The sequence below is a fragment of the Denticeps clupeoides genome, chromosome 14, assembly GCF_900700375.1.
Source record: "Denticeps clupeoides chromosome 14, fDenClu1.1, whole genome shotgun sequence".
Classification (NCBI taxonomy): domain Eukaryota; kingdom Metazoa; phylum Chordata; class Actinopteri; order Clupeiformes; family Denticipitidae; genus Denticeps; species Denticeps clupeoides.
The window spans coordinates 3173086-3194201 of NC_041720.1; the positions used below are offsets into that span (position 1 = coordinate 3173086).

At 44.3% G+C, this 21116-nt stretch overlaps 1 protein-coding gene across 1 annotated transcript in view; it reads right to left on the minus strand.

The window, feature by feature from the left end:
* Positions 1 to 420: 420 nt before the first annotated feature.
* The window catches only part of nt5dc1 (5'-nucleotidase domain containing 1), a 31490-nt gene continuing 10794 nt past the window's right edge, over positions 421 to 21116 (minus strand). Inside the window, exons 7-12 of the mRNA XM_029002336.1 lie at positions 12705 to 12879; positions 10592 to 10689; positions 7507 to 7628; positions 3335 to 3499; positions 1596 to 1764; positions 421 to 1465 (exon numbers count right to left, since the gene is read on the minus strand). Coding sequence (XP_028858169.1) covers positions 1353 to 1465; positions 1596 to 1764; positions 3335 to 3499; positions 7507 to 7628; positions 10592 to 10689; positions 12705 to 12879 — 842 coding nt within the window. The 3' untranslated portion in view covers positions 421 to 1352. The remainder of the gene's footprint in view (positions 1466 to 1595; positions 1765 to 3334; positions 3500 to 7506; positions 7629 to 10591; positions 10690 to 12704; positions 12880 to 21116) is intronic.

Here is a 21116-nt window from a genome sequence, read left to right on the forward strand (position 1 = left end):
AAATGAGCAGAGGCACAAAAGGGCATTTAAAAAAAAACGTAAAAAATAAAAGCGTTAGTTCAGGTCTGCTTGTTTTCCCTGATCGCGTCTCATACGTTAGAAATGGGTGAAGCCACCAGACCAGACTTTGTTCATGTTGTAAATCTCAATGACTATTTATCAATTTTTTCCCCCATTCAACCTATTGTGTTTTTTTTGTTGTTTTTTTTTGTGGAATTTGTTTGCATTTTGTAAATATCTAAACCTTTGAACGGTTGTGTATATGGCATTCGGGGGAAAAAAGGGAGGCATTTCTCACAACAGCACAAATCCACAAAACAGCACAAAAATGCAGACGAGCGAGAATACGCAGCCATCGGAACCTCTGACCTAGAACATATGAAGCACACAGCACGAACAGGCCACACACACAGATCCAGCTCAAGGACGTTTTCAGCTTTTATTCAAACGTGATGATGCCGGTAACAGCATGGCTGATGGGAGCACACAAGCAGTTCCACAAGAGTACTTTTTTTTTTCTGTAACTCAACAGCACAACATTCTACTGCTGCACCATAACAATACAGTACACATGATCCAAATGCAATGGAGACTCTCCCACCCAAGTTTCAAATGAGAGTTGGGGGGGAAAAGAACACAACAACAACATTATTACCATGACACGAACCATTAAAAACAGACAAATGCTAGATCTCAATACAATTGGACGTTTTTTCGCTATTAAGACACTGGCATTAAGCTGACTGGGTCCAATGGACCAGACGTGTGAATGCAAACCCGCTGAAATCTCTTTTCATTTGACTGCATGAGCAACGTAAATGCTGAGAGACGAAAAGAAGAACCACTACATTTCAAAAATATATATCCTCAGCATCTGCATTGTGGACAGTCTCATATTGCTGCTTGATCTTGAATTCTGCTTAATTTGGAAGCATACATTTAAATGGCATTTTGAGGTAACCAGTCTTAAAGCACAATGCATGTACATTAAAACAACAATAACTGTTAAACGGATGAGAGAAAAACCAACATAAGCATAGGTGTGAGAGAGAAAAGATGGGATTCTTAAAAACGCAATTTCAATTAAATAAAGGGAGAAAAAAAAAAAGTAATGTGGAGAATAAAACGGTACACTAGTAGTAAAGTGTATTCTAGTCCACACACACACACACACACACACACACACACACACACACACACACACACACACAGAGCAACATTTACTCCAACTAAGCGATGCAAGTGAACCAAAACACACACGTTGCTATGCGGTACATTCACATGGATCTTATCTATGTGTGCTTTAAGAAAGAGGACAGGGGCGTGAGGACCACCAGGCCACCCTGGGGGAGTTAGGAGTGGCTTTGGTCCCACTTCAGCAGGGAGTCTGGAGGTCGGGGGTAGTAGCCAGTCGTTCTGGGCTTATCTGGGGAAAAACGGGGGAATTTGTAGTCCAGAGGGAGATCTGAAAGAAAAAATAAATATACAATTTCTGCATTTCTCTCACTGCTTCATAAATACAGACCAAGTGACGAGCATCACAATGCATTCAACACCGCACTCGACGTAGAAATGGTGCAAAGACATCGGCGTACCTGCGATGGCCTCCACGCTGGGGATGGCCATGGTGCTGTACGTGTGGATGCTGTGGCAGCACCACGTCAGCCTTGGGCACTCCTCCTCGCCGCCGGGGCTCCTCTGGACATCCACAAAATAAGAGCCCCACTGCTCGGAAGTGGCCGAGGGGGTCTTCATGCCCTGGTCCTGGAAGGAAAAAACTATTAAGAGGTACGCAGAAGAAGGCCTTTCTTTGATGGGGTTGATCCATCTCGTACCGTTTAAAACCTCCAGACTCCACGCAAAAAAAAAAAATAAGTGGTGGTAATCCTGACCGGTTATACATTGTTACTTTTTTTTGAGAACCATTACCAAAAATGCATTTAAAAAACGCCACAATCATTATGAATTCAAAAAGCACCTTCACCCAACTAGTTACATATAATTTGTTTAAAAACATAAATTTGTAATGTTTGTTTATATTTGTAATATTGCGTTGAATAGCAGTCCCATAAGCATTTCATTGCATATCATACCGTGTATGACTGTACGTGACCAATATTTGAATTTGAAATTTGGTTTTAGTGTAAATGTGTACAGGACAATGAAAAAATATACAGAATATGTATATTTTTTTCATTCTCTATATTTGTTCCCTCTCACCTTCTCTCTCTCTCTCTCTCTAGCAGAAATTGTTGCAATATAGTTTTATTTTGTGCACATGTGTACGATGCTCATCGGTCTATGGCAACGTGTGGTTTTAGGTTGCTTGTTAATTGTTCGAGATTGTGCGTCTTGCTTTATTATACCTCGGGACTTCGAAAGCAGACACTCTGATAGGCAGAAGGGATATTTCCGGCTCTGCATTCCCACGGTATTAAATATTACCGAGCGCCTCCCCGGGCGCCTCTCATGGCTGTCCACTGCTCACTCAGGGTGATGGGTTAAATGCAGAGTACACATTTCACTGTCTGCACCGTGTGCTTTGCTGCAGTGTATCACAATGACAATCACTTCACTTTTTTTAAAACATTTGAGCAGGCAGAATAATCCGTGGTATGTCATGTTCATAATGAACACATGAAAGTTGTCTTTTTTTTCTTTTCTTTGGGGATGAAAGGAGGACCCCTACTGTCTGCTTAGCCGTTCCCACTGTACTTCACCAACGACACAGAACTTTACATTTCCACTGAACCCAGAGATGAAACTGTTCCGCTGATCGGAGGGAAAATGTCCACTTTTCAGTAACGTTTTTCTTAGGACGCGGGGGAGCGAGGGAGGAGAGAGGCCGACGGAAACGGTGGAAGCGGGGAGGAGCGTGAGGGATAAAAAGGAAAAACAGAGGGGATTACAGGAAATAAGGGAGGAGGAGGAGGAGGTGGGATTGGGGGGTTCGCGTACTCTCCCCAGCCCTCCCCGAGCGACTCTCAGAGGGCACGAGACCTGCTGACTAATCACTTCCCCCATTGGCCGATACGAACATCCTGCAGAGGGGGACGACAAAGCGTCCAAAAAACGGCCAGAAAAGCTCAAGGTCCGGTCAACAGTTCCGATTTTCCACCCCGAATCCCCCGAGTCCTTTACGTCACCGCGTTACGCCTTCCCACGCTGCAGTAGCTGCTGACTTTGCAACAGAGAGAGAGAGAGAGAGAGAGAGACAGAGAGAGACAGAGAGAGAGAAAATCCGGCTACGGTGGAAGTTGGGGGTGGGTCGTCAGGCGTCGGGCAGGTGGGCCGGGCCGCTAAGCGGAAACAGCTGCTGGCGGGTGCGACGTACTTCATACTTTCCCTTCTTCTCCTGGGGCTCCGCCGGGGCCTCGGCGCTCCTCGCCGCCGCCGCCCCCTCCCCCTCCGCCTCCTCCACGATCATCACCGTCTCCCACTTGGCGTAGCTGCTGGCCGGGAACATGTCCGAGCGCATGCTGTCCCCGAAGTACACCACCTGCGGAGGGCCGAGGGCAGAAAGGGGCGCGTTTAGCGCCGGACGTACCGGAGACGCATACCGCGCACGCCGGCGTGATCCACGGCAACAAAAAGCAGTAACAAAGTTACTCACAAAACACAGCGGCTTTAATGTGAAAAATTAAGCATTTGCAACACGATCAAATCAACATTATAACAATTAGCATCGTTACAATATCAAAAATACCCAGATCATGATCATGAGCACACAGGCGTAGAAAATCTGTACAGAAAAAAAAAAAACAACTAATTTTAATATGACCTACAACCTGTACCGTACGTCTGAAAACTAAACCATTATTTTAGGGTAAAATAGGAACCGCGTCATATACAGGGCATGCAGAATTATTAGGCAAATGAGTATTTTGTCCACATCATCCTCTTCATGCATGTTGTCTTACTCCAAGCTGTATAGGCTCGAAAACCTACTACCAATTAAGCATATTAGGTGATGTGCATCTCTGTAATGAGAAGGGGTGTGGTCTAATGACATCAACACCCTATATCAGGTGTGCATAGTTATTAGGCAACTTCCTTTCCTTTGGCAAAATGGGTCAAAAGAAGGACTTGACAGGCTCAGAAAAGTCAAAAATAGTGAGTTATCTTGCAGAGGGGTGCAGCACTCTTAAAATGGCAAAGCTTCTGAAGCGTGATCATCAAACAATCAAGCGTTTCTTTCAAAATAGTCAACAGGGTCGCAAGAAGCGTGTGGAAAAACCAAGGCACAAAATAACTGCCCATGAACTGAGAAAAGTCAAGCGTGCAGCTGCCAAGATGCCACTTGCCACCAGTTTGGACATATTTCAGAGCTGCAACATCACTGGAGTGCCCAAAAGCACACGGTGTGCAATACTCAGAGACATGGCCAAGGTAAGAAAGGCTGAAAGATGACCACCACTGAACAAGACACACAAGCTGAAACGTCAAGACTGGGCCAAGAAATATCTCAAGACTGATTTTTCTAAGGTTTTATGGACTGATGAAATGAGAGTGAGTCTTGATGGGCTAGATGGATGGGCCTGTAGCTGGATTGGTAAAGGCCGTCTTTTAAAGCACACCATTGGTAAAGGCCTTGTTCACCTGATCTGAACCCCATTGAGAACCTGTGGTCCATCATCAAATGTGAGATTTACAAGGAGGGAAAACAGTACACCTCTCTGAACAGTGTCTGGGAGGCTGTGGTTGCTGCTGCACGCAATGTTGATGGTGAACAGATCAAAACACTGACAGAATCCATGGATGGCAGGCTTTTGAGTGTCCTTGCAAAGAAAGGTATATATATTGGACGCTGATTTGTTTTGGTTTTGTTTTTGAATGTCAGAAATGTATATTTGTGAATGTGGAGATGTTATATTGGTTTCACTGGTAAAAATAAATAATTGAAATGGGTATATATATGTTTTTTTGTTAAGTTGCCTAATAATTATGCACAGTAATAGTCACCTGCACACACAGATATCCCCCTAAAATAGCTAAAAATAAAAACAAACTAAAAACTACTTCCAAAAACTTTCAGCTTTGATATTAATGAGTTTTTTGTGTTCATTGAGAACATGGTTGTTGTTCAGTAATAATATTCCTCAAAAATACAACTGGACAAAAGCAGCGTCCAGTCCTCTTGGATAGAATTCGATCAGCAATGCACTTCTCGACTTGGCCCACTCTTCCTTGCTAAAGCGTTCCCAACCAGTCAGACCAGGTCACCCCACAACTGACAAAAGCAGAAGCAGATCCTCCCTCATAATCTACGCATGGTTCGGTATACGGTATGTACTGCAGTAAATCCACTTGTCAGTGTTAAAAAGCTGATTTCATCCAGATATCGTCCTTATCGAGCATAATATTCGGTCTTGCCCAACTAATCTGATCATATTACCTTCCAAAACCTCCTGCATAGACTCACGCAGGACGTCACGTGTCGGGGTTTGTGCATGATTATGAATTTGAACCCCACTTCATATTCCATATTTCATTTCAGGAATTTGGAGGACATTGGACATTGGTGACTCAACACATTACAATACACAACAGAGAGCAATAATTTGATTATTACAATTAATAGGCAAAAACCACAACACACAGTGTTTGGCCGATTAAATGTATATCAGATACTGTTCACTAAATAGAGATGCGTTTATAAAAATAAACGGTAAACGGCCGGTTTCGGTCTCTTGCGAAGTTGGCAAAATGTCACGTACGCCCAACATGGTCCTGACCCCTCGATATCTTTAATGAGGCAGTTTGAAACATGAGGCAGATGAACCAGGGCGGACCGGACCATACAGGGGCAGTGGTGGCCTAGCGGTTAAGGAAGCGGCCCCGTAATCAGAAGGTTGCACCGTCCCCACACACTGCTCCCCGGGCGCCTGTCATGGCTGCCCACTGCTCCCCAAGGGTGATGGTTAAATACAGAGGACACATTTCACTGTGTGCACCATGTGCTATCACAATAACAATCACTTCACTTTATCTTTATTCATACTGCCACTGTGGGCTTGTCTTGTTGCCTGGGATCCCTTTTAAAAGCCTGAACTACAAATTTCGGCCCCGGGTCAACACCGCGTTCGTCGTGAAGGAGAGAGAAAGTCAAGCTCAGACATGACGTACCCAGTCAGACTAAATCACACACACACACACACACACACACACACACACACACACACACACACACACACACACACACACACACAGACACACACACACAGACACGGCTGTATAAATAAAAGGAAACGTGCCAGCGGCTGGACGCGTTGAAGCGATTCTGACAAGAACCGCCGCTTTTCTCCACTCGCGGCCTGCGGGATTAAAGGCGAAACACAAAAAGTCGTTCTCCGGAGCGGGGGTCCGTTTAAACCGGGCTGCTGAATAAGGCCACTTAGCCTGTGGGGGGACGGATAAAGGGAACGTTTGAGTACCAATGAGGTGAACTCAAGAGGCTCCTTTACAGCGGCACTGTGTGTTCGGAATGCCAGGATGGGGGGGGGGGGGGGGGGGGGGGTTGCCGGAAATCGCCGCCACCCCTCAACTCCCCCCGTCAGACCCGCACCAGGCGCTCAATCCACATGCAAATAAACAGGGGCAGGCTAGCGCTCCAGCGGTAGCCCGAGGTGTCGGGTTCCCCCCCACCCCCTCTTCCAGAAAATTAAATAAATAACCCCCCCCCCCATGCATATGTGGACTGAAATCTTCTCCGCGTCCAGCGGTCACGTGGGCCGACCGAGGCTGAAAAATATTTACAGCACTGGAAGTTCCAGCTCCTCCAGGCTCCGCCCATTGCAGACGTCCAACGAGAGCTCTAATAGGTCAACGTGTCCCAATGCATTATTCTGTAGCTCCTGCATCACACAACACTTTTTTTTTTTTTTTTTTAAGGCATGGTAGTAGCCTAGTGGGTAACACACTCGCCTATGAACCAGAAGACCCAGGTTCAAACCCCACTTACTACCATCAAGGCCCTGAGCAAGACACTTAACCCTGAGTGTCTCCGGGGGGGGACTGTCCCTGTAACTACTGACTGTAAGTCGCTCTGGATAAGATAGTCTGGTAAATGCCGTAAATCAGTGTTTTATTGTTTGCGTATCTGTCACTTCCTGCATCCATATGAAACATGGTCCTATTGCACTGCACAATATGTGGTCTTGCTTTTTTTAATCGCCTCTTTCAGTAAACGTATGCGACTACTTGTATAAAACACACCAACCGTTTCCCACAGCAGGACGGCAGGCCTGAAAGCAGCACGGAAAGTTGCGGCTCGCGTCCGCGCTGCCGTAAGCTGCTTTGAATGGTGCCTATTCAGCACGGCTGCATTAAGTCCAGTCAGGTGAAAGTGAGGTGGAACCCGGAATATCACACAGTACAAGAGGGGAGGGGGGATTGGAATTACAAGTGTAAATAGTGTTGACCCCCCCCCACCTTCAAAAAGTCCTTATTTCGTGTTTAATTTAGTTAAACCCGCCTTCACAGACGCCACACCCCTTGACCACCTACCTTGGGCTCTGGCTTGCCAGTCATGGACTTGAGCAGCTCGTGGAGGTGGGGCCAGTTGCCCTGCGAGTACCAGCCGGGTTTCTCCAGGCAGGGCAGGCCCTCGCTGTCCTCAACATCATTCACTGCATCAGGGGACGACAACGGGGGGGTGGGGGGGTGGGGTGAGAGGTCACAGAGGTGGCATGTCTGGACGCAACGAACGAGAGGGGTCGTGCACACCAGCTCGAAGCGCAACTCTGTAAATTACCTTTTTTTTTTTTTTTTTTTTTTGACCGACAGGTATGTTTCCGAGAATGACAGGTGTGTTGAATAAAAACCAGCTCCGTAACCGGTACTGACAAAACAGAAACAACAAAACGGGGATCGGCCTAATAATTCGCATTCAGCGCATACCTAGAAAGAACGACTGATCCGTCGAGCCAACTCATGTTTATAGGCGTCTAACAAGATGTGACTAGAAGATTTGACCTCTTGCCATCGTTCCATCAACCGCAGGGACTACTTACAACATGCGTACAAGAAGGGCGTAGCAATGCACTCAACTTTGCGTTCCGATGCAGAATGAGCTGCGGACATATTACGATAGAGAATGGATTTAAACTGTTTCCCTTTATCAAAACTGCAATTATAGCTGCAATGTATAATAAAAAAATGTATTTTGGCTGAACAAAAATAAAATCTCTCCCGGTAAGTATTGCAGATGTCGCTGGACGGTCGTGGGGAGCACGTTTAAAGTTTACCGCATGGGGAGAAAAACCCTGGACATGTGTCCCGTCTGTCCTCCCTCACATCCACCTCTCCTGCTTTTCATGTTGACGGAATGGGACATTACGGCTTTCCCGACGCGGTTATACAGCGTTTACGGTTGGTCACCACTACAGAGAGCTGTGATAAGCAGGCTGGGCGTTGCCACACCTTCGCTGTGGTGTCCGTGACATCGGAGAAGCCCAGGGACCCGGCGGCAGGCGGTGATTAGAAACAGGCGCGCTTCCAGCTTTCATTACATCAGCCCGGCTCGCCGGGAACAACGAACGTTCAGGAGCAACGAAGGAGTCATGAGCACATGAAACTTGACCAACAGAACTTCAGCCCTGGTGGAGCGGAGCAGATATGATTCTGTGGAACAGGGACAGCTTCCAAGATATTACTCATGCTGCGAAGGCGTCGGAGAGGCCCCGGAAAGTTCCAGTAGAACATTTAGAAGCGAATCCCGAGCGTCTGTAAGGAGGACAGTCAGCGTTCTTTTAATTAAGAGTAACAGTGATTTCATTGCAATTGGGCAGGAACAACAGTGACTTATAACCTGATCATTCCACTTCACAGCGAATCAGACCTTCTGCTTTACTGGAGTTCCCCAGGCTGTGGTTCGAGTGGTGACAAAGACACGTCAGCGAGAATCCACGTAGGCAGACAATGAGGACATTAAACTGGTCGTCATGGAAGATGTTTGGAAGGAGCATCCAGAACATCTTAAAAGGACCTTGTTTGTGCTTTAAAAGACGGAGGGGAAATTTTTCTGGAAATAAGGAGAATGGGACACATGTAGACATCCCCCCTCCGTAGGCGTCAATGATTGGACGGAAGACATCTCAACCCATCTTAACAAACTGGTGAGATTTCAATAAAACGCCAGCGAATGGATGATATTTTGGAATAATGTCCAAGTTTGGAGAACATTGTCTCAGTTCCATTCAACGTTTACTCAGGTAGTCAAGGTTTGTCTCTAGGAGCTTTGAACAATCTTCGCTCACGTCCAAGTGCTTGAGAAATACCGATTGACTGGATTATCGGTTAATTTAAGAACCATTAGTATGCGGCTTCTCTCAGGCCACGCCCCCGTCCCCGAGTAGAACACGGGGAGCCATTTGGGGACCCTTTTCCCCACTTGACCCAAGATGTATGCCCAAGGCAAACATTTGCTGAGAGAACTCGCACGTCCGGGACAAATGGCTCGCGAATGCCATTCTAAACCGGGGCCACGGTCTCTGGACGGCGAAATAAAGGAAACATTTACAGAGACTGACAGGTGTCCCTTTACACTGCCGTGTGGAGTGCTGCTGTGTCTGGCACCTCCGGTCCTGGCTGCGTCCCGCCTCCTGGCCTGGTTGCAGAATATTCCCCACACGCGCCGGTTGCGTTTCAAAGCGCTGGAAATCTCCAATCGGAATAACTCCGGCGGTCGCCACGGCGACGATGGCCGGATTCCATTTCGCTGCAGTCGGCGAAGGCCTGTGCTCCGCCTGCGTGTATCTCCTGGCGGGAAGCCGGCCGAGCCGACAGACGGATGTGTGTGCTACAAGGGACACCCAGGGTTCGAGGAACCCAAGCCTTGCAAAAACCTAGATAAGGCCCTATGAAACGGAGACAAAAAGAACACATCATTATTCGCCTCCAAGCGTCCTCGGGGACGGGGCACGGCGGCGTTCAAGCGCAGGGAGCTCGCGTTGCAATCAAAATCCAACGCAACGCAAATACCCTGCGGGCCAAAGACAATTACGGACGGGAAGCGCATCTGAAGAGCAACAGCTCGGCCAGCATGCGGTCCTTTCGTAAACAGGACTCTCCTGGAGTTCCCAAAATCCGTTCAGACAGACCGGCGGCTCGGGAAAGCTGGGAAAAGAGAGGTAATCCCACTCACGAGGCAGGCGGCGCGAGAAGGGGAGGGGCCAAGGCACAGGGTCGCGACCTTCAGAGTTTCTGCTCCTCCATATTTCCAGCCACTCAGCGGATCGTTCCGTCCACCCACACGCCTCGTAGCCGCTACTGAACCAGCACAAATACGGCAAACGAAGTTTCGCCATATCTATTGTCGCAGGGCTTTAATGTTTTACATTTTATCCAATATAACGTATGCTCAAAATGACAAAAGCTGAGAGGCATATTATTTAAGACATTAATAATTTTTAGACCAATACAAACAATAATACGCGTTAGAACAGTGTTGGAACACTACCAACATAACACAAATGTACCTTTACATGCAAAACAACGAAGACAATATTAACACTGTGTATTAAATGTTAAAAATGGGTAGGACATTGATGTTAGCAATTTAATATTATCCCTATCCGGCTAATATACTCACCCAGCGTCCTGAAAGGCCTCTGATGGGGAACCAGGGAGAAGAAGCCAGGCTTCAAGGCATTGGTGATGATGATGTCAAACATCTCCTCGAAGTCCTTCCTGCAAGAGCCACGCGACAACAAAACAGGCCATTTATTCCACTCCGGCTCATGTCACAATTTGGCCCGGTTCATACGAAATTTACTTGGACAAGCAAAACAGCTCATGTTCAGGCTAAACATGCAGCGGCTTATAAATGACATGGGCCGCGAAAAAATGTGCTTAAAGTAAGCACGGGACGGCTAACGGATCCCAGAGATCAGCGGGGCTGTTGCATTTCCATTAAACATCACGGACAGAGACCTGCCACCACCACCACCACCACGTTACGTGTGAGGTTCTCCTCAAGAGGGGCAGAAGGAGCGTGGAGTGAACCCAGGGCACGTGGCCTGGCCAGATGAAGCATTAAAAGAGGTCAACTCTCTGGAATGTGTTGAGTCTTCTGAATACATATTTTAAAAAGCAAGCGGCCGGCTGCTAAGACGCCGTGATGGAGCTGCGGTCTTGTCCTGAGGCAGGTCTCAGCTGGCTGTTAACTGGCCTGAAGCCGCCAGCCATGCTCCGAAGCTCGGGCCGGATTATGCAACTACAACGCAATTCCACAAATTTACAATAGCTATTTTTTGGCACATTTTCATATTTAACAGCACTGTGCAAATTATTATTATCAACATAAATCACAGTTATTGTTGAACGTGACTACATACTATGATATTATCTAAGAAGAGTAATAATAATTATTGGAAGTAGTAGTAAATATATTTTTATATTTTTGTCTGGGCTCATTTTCCAATAGGAAATAATAATTATATTTATTGAGATCGGGGGGATAAATAAAAACAAATAATTTTATTGTATTTTAGCCATTATCTGTGTATCCCAGTTTTATACTGTTAGCATTAAACTCTCATTAGGCCTTTTAAAGGTTTGTTCACAATACGGCACAATGATCATTTTTATTTTTATTTTTTTAATGGTACGAAAACACCACCAACACACCAGGTCCACACTGTAGCCAGTGTGTGCTACAAAACAAAGGCCACCTAGTCCATCGCCTGCTTGTGGATATCTCAAATAATCTGTCCTCTGTGCCTCTGATCCCGGTCCACCCTCTTGACCTAGCAGTCCAGACCAAGGAGACACGTGTTCAGAGGTGAAAGGTCGCTGGGGCGGGGGCTTCTGGAAGCACTGGGAGCAAGAGCCGAAAAAAACCCCAACAGGCCTGGTAATTTGGCAGGAAATGGCTTGTGGAGCAGGACTCCCCAGAGGGACCCTGGAACAGCGGACTGAATATGCTCATTTATTTAAAAAAAATGACGGTCGTAATACAGGTCTGGACCATTTTGACAATCACTAAAACTGGTGTATTGATAAACCAGGCCAGATGTCAACAGGAGGCTCCTGGCCGGACCCTTCGAGTGGGAATCAGGCTGAACGACAGGGGCCAGTCCACTCAGAGCTGCTGTTTAATCACGAGTGTCCAGAGTCAGTGGACACAGAAGGAAGTAATCCACCTTTTATTAAAATATATATGCCACATTAAATACCATAATAATAATATAAGTAAATCAATTAATTCCTTCTCAGTCAATCCTGAATTGAACAACTCTTTCCATAGAGGATTAGACAATTTTTAGAGAGAAGAAATGAACAAAAATCCAATATGCTTTAATATTTCAAGCACTGCGGGATCTGCCTTTTCTTCAGTTATATGATGTGACTAGTACATGGCCACAACATGCATGACAGAGAAACCAATGAAAATTATATTCTCAAGCAATTCTATTTTAATTGTGATATAATTTTTATCATCAAAATGGATACTGGATTGGGACACTAGGGTCCTTGACCCCAGTCAAGTAACCCCAGGGACCGATGGATTTGCCCCAAATTGTCAGATTAAGAAGGGGTCAGAAGAAATAATTCACATATAATGTTTATCAGTGCAAAAAAAATGCACGTTTTAAAATATGCATGTGGGTTTAGTGAAGCTGACGTATAGAATTGGGGTCTGCTGATCTTCATTCTTCCTGATGAAGAATATGATGGCGTGTCCTGGACGTCTGGAAACTCACCCCAGAACGTGTTCGCACACCAGCCGGCAATAGTCGCTGTGTGAGCTGGTGATGAGCAGCAGGACCTTCCCGGCGTTCTTCATGCTTCGCAGCCAGGTCTTCACCGACTCCGAGCAGGGCTGCAGGTACCGGCCTGGGTTCCGCTTCACGCTGGGGAAGTACGTCCCTGCGTCCTCTGAGGATCACAAAGAGCAAAACATACACAGTTCGAAACTGAGGCATTAAATAAGTCAAATTTTCAGCATTCCTAGATGTTTAATCTGCTTTTGCTTCATAAATCACTGAATTTCACACTTTCCTGATCTCAGTGTCACATGTGTTCATATTCAACTTCCATAATTGTGAAGGTCCGAAGCAACTGGCATTCATATGTGTTAGAATCCCAACATTCCAGAAGATTCCGGTCAGCAGATGGCTCATCGTGGTCTCCAGCTCTGGGCTTTGGGGGTTGTGTGGTTTCGATTAGCGCTTAATGAACAGCAGACGCTCCGAACCTCACACGCCCAGGCCACCGCAGCAGCAGCAGCAGCAGCAGCCTTTTCAAAAGGACACGCGGACACCCAGTCTGCAGAACCCGGTTCTGCATTCAAACTGCCTGAGGTGACAGCGGGGGGTGACTTGGTTGGCCATAGACCACAAAAGGGTCCTTACATAACCCCAACCTCTTTATGCCTTCCTTAATAGAACCATTATAGGAGGTGAAATTCAGAGAAAGAACACTAAAAAAAAACAAAAAAAGGAAGAAATGCTTATCTGTGTGAACACACTGCCCTCTGCAGTTCTAGTTGGGAAATTGCAGATCCATATATATAATAATAATAATAATAACAACAACAATATTTCAAACGCAATACAGGACGAAAAAAAAAGAAAAGATACAAAACAAACCAATAAAACTTCAAAAAGTATAAACACTAAACTTTACACAGCGATGCATTTTGGGACCTCCACAGCAACAGGTGGCACTGTTGGGCAGCAAGTGCTTCAACAGGCCCACATTTCCCTGCTGAATGGAGCTGGGAAATGATCACACACCCTGGTCTGAGATCAGTTTCATATATAAAGAAAAATAAAATTAATAATTTTGGAAAAGCACGTTACTGCGCATTAAAAGACCCCGTGAAGTGGAAACAGTGGCAATCAGTTCTTCCTGCTCTCTGTTTCTCACACAGTACTCGCCAGGATGAGGGGCAAGCCAGTGGACTCTGGGGTGGACCCCGCTCCACCGGAGATCTTATCCAGCCCTTCAAACAAACACATCAAATGTTTAGTGCCACGCCCATCAAACACAAGCACTGGAAATTGCTTTTGGCCACCCGCGTTTACAGAGAACAGACGCGTGGCTGTCCGGCACCGTACTCCAGGTCAAGACGTGAGAACCACGGCTGGCGAAAACTGGCGGGTGTGTCACAAAGTGGTTCAGAAATTCCTTCTTCTGGGCACAATATCATATTCTATTGAGGATGGGAGGGATTCTCTAGCACACCCCAGAGGTTCTCAGTAGGGTTACGGTCGCGACACTGAGGTGGTCAATCCATGTGTGAAAAATTACGAGTCTCATGAATCCTGGCACTGATTGAACATCCTGGTCAATAGGATTATCGAGGTGGTCTGCTGACTACCATATCATAACACTCCATCCATGGGTTTCTTGTGGAACTTTGACGTGCCAATCACTCAGGTCAACATGGACATGTCTGTGGACCTCGGACCTGGCTCTTGGTGCATTTCATCCAAGGAAAACTTTTACCTTCACAACTAAAACAGATCTGTGACGTCCACTGGTCATTTTGGACCAGGTCACCTCCAGTCACTTGTTCAATGTTGGTTTACTTGCTTGCCCTGCACACATTTAACCTCATAATACGTCATATTGTTCCAAAATATCAGCTTTCTACAATGAACACACAATTACAGACATTAAATTATATTCAAAGTATTCCTACACAGTATGAAATACCAAAATTTTGAATAATCAGGTACATGACATGTACTAGAACACGTGATTCTCTGTCTCTTCTTTGCTGTGGTGAACAGGGTCACTTTTACACTTTTTTTTCCTTTTGGTCTCTTGAGTTTTCGAGCGCCGGGTCAATATCTGCCGTATCGTACACGCACGCGTGAAGCGGGGCTCGATGGGCCAGACACAGGCGGCCAGGTTCTACTGGAGAGCCGCCTCGGCGCTTTATCAGCACGGCTCGCTCTCTCGCTCCCTCAAACACACAGGATGTCGAGATAAAGTGCAAATTACGGTGAAGCGCTGGGCTGCTTCAAAAACAATGCCCTGACCGCAGGCCAGGCGAAGACGCCGTGTATAATCTGCTAAATCCGTGGCAGAATCCATGCGCTAAAAATATAAATTGTAAGCATAGAAAACGAAACACACAAACACGGATCAAGAAATACCGTATATTCACGCTCAAAATTTGAACAATAAAAGGCTAAATACAGCATTTAGAAATTCCTACGATGCCAAATAACACAAATTGAACCTAATAGCACCTGCCTGGGTCACCTCAGATGCACAATTTTTAACACATACATTTACATTTCAGACTGACGTTAGAACTGTTCTTTGAACTGATCTTATTTTTTTTTATGCAAATGAGGACAATTCTGCTTGTTCTTTATAATAACCTGTTATTACAGAGGTTAAAAATCTGCAAAGTGAGCTCTGGGTCTGAACGTCCCAGAGTCCCAGATAAGAGTTGCAGATTAATGCACAGTTTTTGGAAGCTAATGTAAATTTGTCTTTTTGGACAAAAATGCTTATTAGTCATTTCTATCCTTCATATTTTTAGTAGTTCCATTTTATCCACCTTTTTGTCGTTCAATAGGTGAAAGTGCACACAGCAAAATGCGTTCTCTGCATTTTATCCCATGACCCTTAGTGAACATTGGGCAAACATAAAAGGCACCCGAGGACGATGCCTTGCTCAAGGGGACGTCCATATTCGCTAGGCCACCACTGCCCCAATTAGAGTAATAGGTGAACAGGCTGATCCTTGTTTGGCGTGTTTACCAAGAGAAACTAATTATAATGATTTAGACCCAAGAATCCTTTCTCTGAACTGCACAAATATGAACACAACACAACGATTCAAATAAAGTGAGTACACATTACTTCTTGTCTACTGGACTCATTTCATTTGAAAACAGACAGCAATATAGCGACGTATGGCAATTTCTTCACTGAATAATTAACCGGTTACAAAAGTAAATGCATTACAATTCATTATAGAAAACATGCTTTGCATTTACAGCCAATACAGACACATTTAGCACAAACTGCACCCTGAAAGTGTGATTAAAGGGCAGCTGGCGGAAAACTGACTTGGCCAATTTCAGCCCTCCATTAAAATCCAGAAGGACTCCAGCATGGCCAGCAAGATCGACTTGGTGACTCAGCATGACTGAGTGACTGTGCCCATCTCTCATCCCCCCTTCCCTCTTCTTTTTCTTCCAGCCAATGAGCCAGAGAGTGGTTAAACGAGAAAAATTCAAACCAGTAATTGCATAGGAGACAAAGGTCCCAGTGAGGACCAGCTACCACATTAAAAACAATACCCTGCTCTTCTCACAGTAGCCATGGGTGGGTTATGGCCCAAAAAGAGACTTTCTGCACTCTTATACTTTTTTAAAAAAAAATTATTTATAGTAATATCAATAAAATAAATATCATTTAGATAGAATTTCAGTAAAATAAAATATGAACTATGAAAAATGTGAATGGTTTCTGGACTGTGGGACATGTGACGGGCAGCCAGTTGATCTCGCTTTGAGGCAGAGCTGTGGGCTGAGTAGGGCGGGGCTCAGTGTCAGGAGCAAACATGCAACATTTTCATTTATGGCATTTATCAGACGCCCCTTATCCAGAGCGACTTACAGTCAGTAGTTACAGGGACAGTCCCCCCCCTGGAGACACTCAGGGTTAAGTGTCTTGCTCAGGGACACGATGGTAGTAAGTGGGGTTTGAACCCGGGTCTTCTGGTTCACAGGCGAGTATGTTACTCGCTAGGCTACTACCACCCTTTATGGTGAAGGCCCTGAAATCTTTCTATACATTTTTTATTTTTTTATTACCTTTTAATTTAAAGTTCCTCCTGGTTGCTGGTGAGAAGAGAGAAATAATAAAGAACTAAAATTAAAGAAAAGTCCATGTTGCAGTTTGGTTTGCAGCGCAAAACTCAGCCAGTGTGCAGTAAAGCAGAAATTAACATGCCAACCAAAGCCTTGTGATGGTTTTTAATGAAGTGTCCAGAAGTCTAGAGAGCATTCAAAACACGTTTGCGAGACGTTTAACCAGTTGTAGACGCCGTAAGTGGAGGGCAAAGCTATAAATTGGATACTTTTCACCCACTGACAGTCTGTCATTCCCGTAAATGCCTTATTTTCGACTAAACAGTGGTTAGTGTTTCAACAAGTCACACCTTTTTACAGGGGAGATCCTGGCTGAGCATGCACAGAAGTTGACTAAAATAAAACAAAAGCAATTAGTCTTCAATGTGCTTTGCACAGACTCATATTTGGATTTACAAAAGATCAGAAACTCTCACACAAACCCTCATTCTGAGCCACACTAACACTGGATCGGCCATCTGAAGACTCGTAAAGCTGAAATAGAAACCACAGCGAGGAGCGTGTAACGGCAACAAAGGCGACTAAATCCAGTGGTGTGTTTAATTTCACTCCGGATTTCACAAGTGCTGCACAGCAACAAGCCAGACTTGGCTCCTGAACACATTTTGGCTGATAAATACAGTAGAGCTGACTTTTTTTGCCCTTCTGCCAAAAAAGTCGTTCCGTAAAAACATCTCAAAAATTATTCTGCAGAAATTAAATAACCATGATTGTGGATTAAACCAAACCCCCCTCCAAATTGCTGCGTACAGTCAAGCAGAGATTTCACAATATGTGTTTAAATTATTAATTAATAAATAACAGGAGCTTTTGGAGACCACGAGGGGGCAATACTATGCCTTCTATGTTACACTAACCACAAAATGTTAAAATAAATCAATAAATGCTTATTTATTCTCTAGTCCACAGATTATTAAGGTCTTAAAACTCATCTTCTGCAAAGATGAGTGTGTCCACAACTCCACTTCTTATTTTACTGTAAAGAGACTTTATCCAACCAAGAGGATTCAGGGCAAAGAAACACACCCTTTGAGCAACAAATATACGTGAGCCTTGTTTGTTTGTGAGGAGGGTGAGGGAGGACATGTTTATTTCCACGAAACAAACTGTCCCGCAAATCGCACGGAGCCCCACGCCCCACGCCCCCCAAAAGTCTCTTCTTGTTCATGCCTTAAGACGGCACAGTGCTGTTGCATGCCAGCGGCGGCCAACACAACGCATGCCAAAGAAAACACAATTAGCCCCGCTGTTTACAGCCTCGGACACAACTGTATACGGTCCCACCCAGAAATGAACTATCGCATGAATGATTGACAGCTAGACATCAGAAAAACGCGGCCAAAAAGGGAAGAAAGAAACTGCGACTGGAATTACACGAGAAAATTGTGAGCCAATACGAAACACGTAGCAAATACGGTCTTTCCTGCAGTTTGGGGGAAACGTTCTCTGAGGACCACACAACTTTGAAAGAGATTGTTATATAGCTAACGTTCTTATGGTTTATATTAAAAAAGGAACACTAAATATATTGTAATGCCTTAATTCCAAAAATGTTCATCTTCAACTCAACAATAACATGATATTTATTGCGTTTTTTTCTGTTAAGAGGTTCTTGAGAAACTGCATGTGCAAACATCTAAGTATCTATGGAGGCATTTACGCCACCAGGCCTCCATACCTCAATTGTAAATGGCAAGTTACGTATGACACCACAGAAACGTAACAGACGTAGTTGATGCATGGAGTTCTTTAACTTGCCATAATTAAGCCCTTTTTATTCCAATTTAAAAAACGCTTCTGATTTCATAAGCGACACTGCATTGGACCTGCCGCCGGACCCACATTCTGCATCCACCTGTCTTTTCTCATTTTTTCTCAGCTTTGCTTTGTCTGTTTGGAACTTATTTGTCTGTGGCTGGAGGCAAACTGTAAAACGCAGACTTCGAAACGGTCATCATGCTTCCCACAGAAAAGCTTGGCTCATAAAAGCACAGATCATGCACATGTTCATAGGACACGATTAAACAGAGTTAAGTGCAGAATAACATGGAGACTGTTGTCGTGGCAACATGTGTGTAACTCAAACAGGTCTTTGCTTATGTTGAGTAAACCCAGACTGGACCGTAATTCCAAATTCCTTGAATCAAACATAAAGCATAACATGTGTAAAACTGTGCTGTATCCATGCACGTTGTTTAATAATCAAGTACGTGAAGCATTATCCAAATTTACACTGTACGAACTCAAACGGGTAGGTAATTGTAGTTAGCAGCTTTCTTTAATGGATATTAAACTGATTTTTAAGGCTAGCTACACATTTCAGTTAATGTTCATGAAGCTTACCTTCAGTGTAGACAAATCTCTTTTCATTTCATAGTTAAAGTGATGTTTGTTAGGTACAGTAGCATATGTGGTAACTTCACTGGTTAGGTTTATTTACAGGTAAAAAGCTATGTAAATGTAATTTACATTTAAAATGTACTTTAATGCAGATATACCTATAACTTTTGTCAATGTTTGTGGTCAAGAGTTAACTGCCATTTTCTGAGCTGATAAATGAACTACCATCTAATGGCCCTTAAACCTCTTAACATGATGTCTTCGTGGTAACGCTTTGTTTTTCATCTCACCTTGGTCTCTATGATGCCATTTTTATTTTGGCTGGACCAATCAAATCTTGCAGGTACATTTAATGTGAAATCATGTGAGGCATCATAATTACTCAACAAATAAATTCCATTCTGCGTGAATGGCCTGGCTGAAAGTCCCCGATTGACAGAAATAGTGGGTTGTGGATCATCTCTGTTTTGATTATTAAAAGGTTGCTCTGTGTTGCTGGGGCTGAAAAGATCAGCATTAATGGTTTTGATAAGCTTGGTCCAAAGGTTTGCCATAAAAGTGCCAATGCCACATCCTGGCAAACCGGTTCCAGCACCATGGCCCCTCTCAAGCCACACAAAATGCTTCTCAAGGTAGACAGAAATAGAAGTGAAGACGTAAACAAAGATGCCATAATTATGTGTGCAGATTCCACGTGGGCTTTGAGGTCGGACATTCGTTCTCTCCAATGGTTTCTAATTGAACGGAATAAGCTAAAACAGGGATGATGATAAAATGGAAACTCAAGAGCCTATACTAAGGACATAGAATTTTAAGCATGGCATTTCAAAATGTGAAAGAGTATCAATAAATCACAAGAAAGGTAATCAAATTTAAATATCAGTAATGGCTTGTGACATTTGGACAAAAAAAAAAAAAACCTAAAAAACAAAAAAAGGTTTACATACATTTATATAGATATGTATTCATTTTATATATGCCTACTCAGTGTACATATTTCTCGACTACTCCATGTCCTATACTATATAGGTATAGTGTTACTGTAACTGGAGCCTCGTTGTCTCGTCTTTCTACATACTGGACTGTATAAAGCCTAAGATAACAATAAAGTTTACTTTGGAAATGAATGGAGCGTTCCTAGGGGGTAACACACTCGCCTATGAACCAGAAGACCACAAAGTTTCACAGGTTCAAACCAGAGTTACTACCATCATGTCCCTGAGCAAGACACGTGACATGTGACCCTGGGTCCTTGTCACTACTGATTGTAAGGCACCCTGGATAAGGCCGTATGCTAAGTGCTGTAAATGTAAATTTGCATATAAGCCAACAGAAACCTCAAAAACACCCAAAGGCAGGATTCCGGTTTACTGGCAAAATTCAGTGCATATTTACGTGTGCCTGCAGCCCCCACACTTAACATTGCATTAAAATGACAGATACCAGATTTGATACGGCTTAGATGGAAATAGTGCTACATACAAAAAAAACAATATTAGTGCTAACAATAATGATAATTTAAAGATTATGCATAGCCTACATAAAATTTTCTTATATAAAAACATGAACAATCATTCTCTTCATATTCAGATACGAGTTGTGCAAGGTCGTAAAAGCCCTAAATCACTTCCATACCGCAGCCTCTCAGACTTCCTTCCACTCCTGGTTGTAAAACTTTCAAAGGAGGAGGAAAAAAAAAGAACACACACCTGCAAAAGAAAATGTTGCAGCAAGTCCCCAATCTTTCAAAATAGACTCAGCGAAAAACACTGAGGTGTGGCACGTCCTAAAATAAGGGCTCTAAAGAAGAAGAAGATGAAGAAGAAAAAAAGCTCTTTAAAAGCTCTTCACGTTTGTTGCTAACAAACTGGCAACAGGGCAAACCCCACTGTGACAGCAGGTTATAATTATTAAGTTAGGAGGATGGATGCG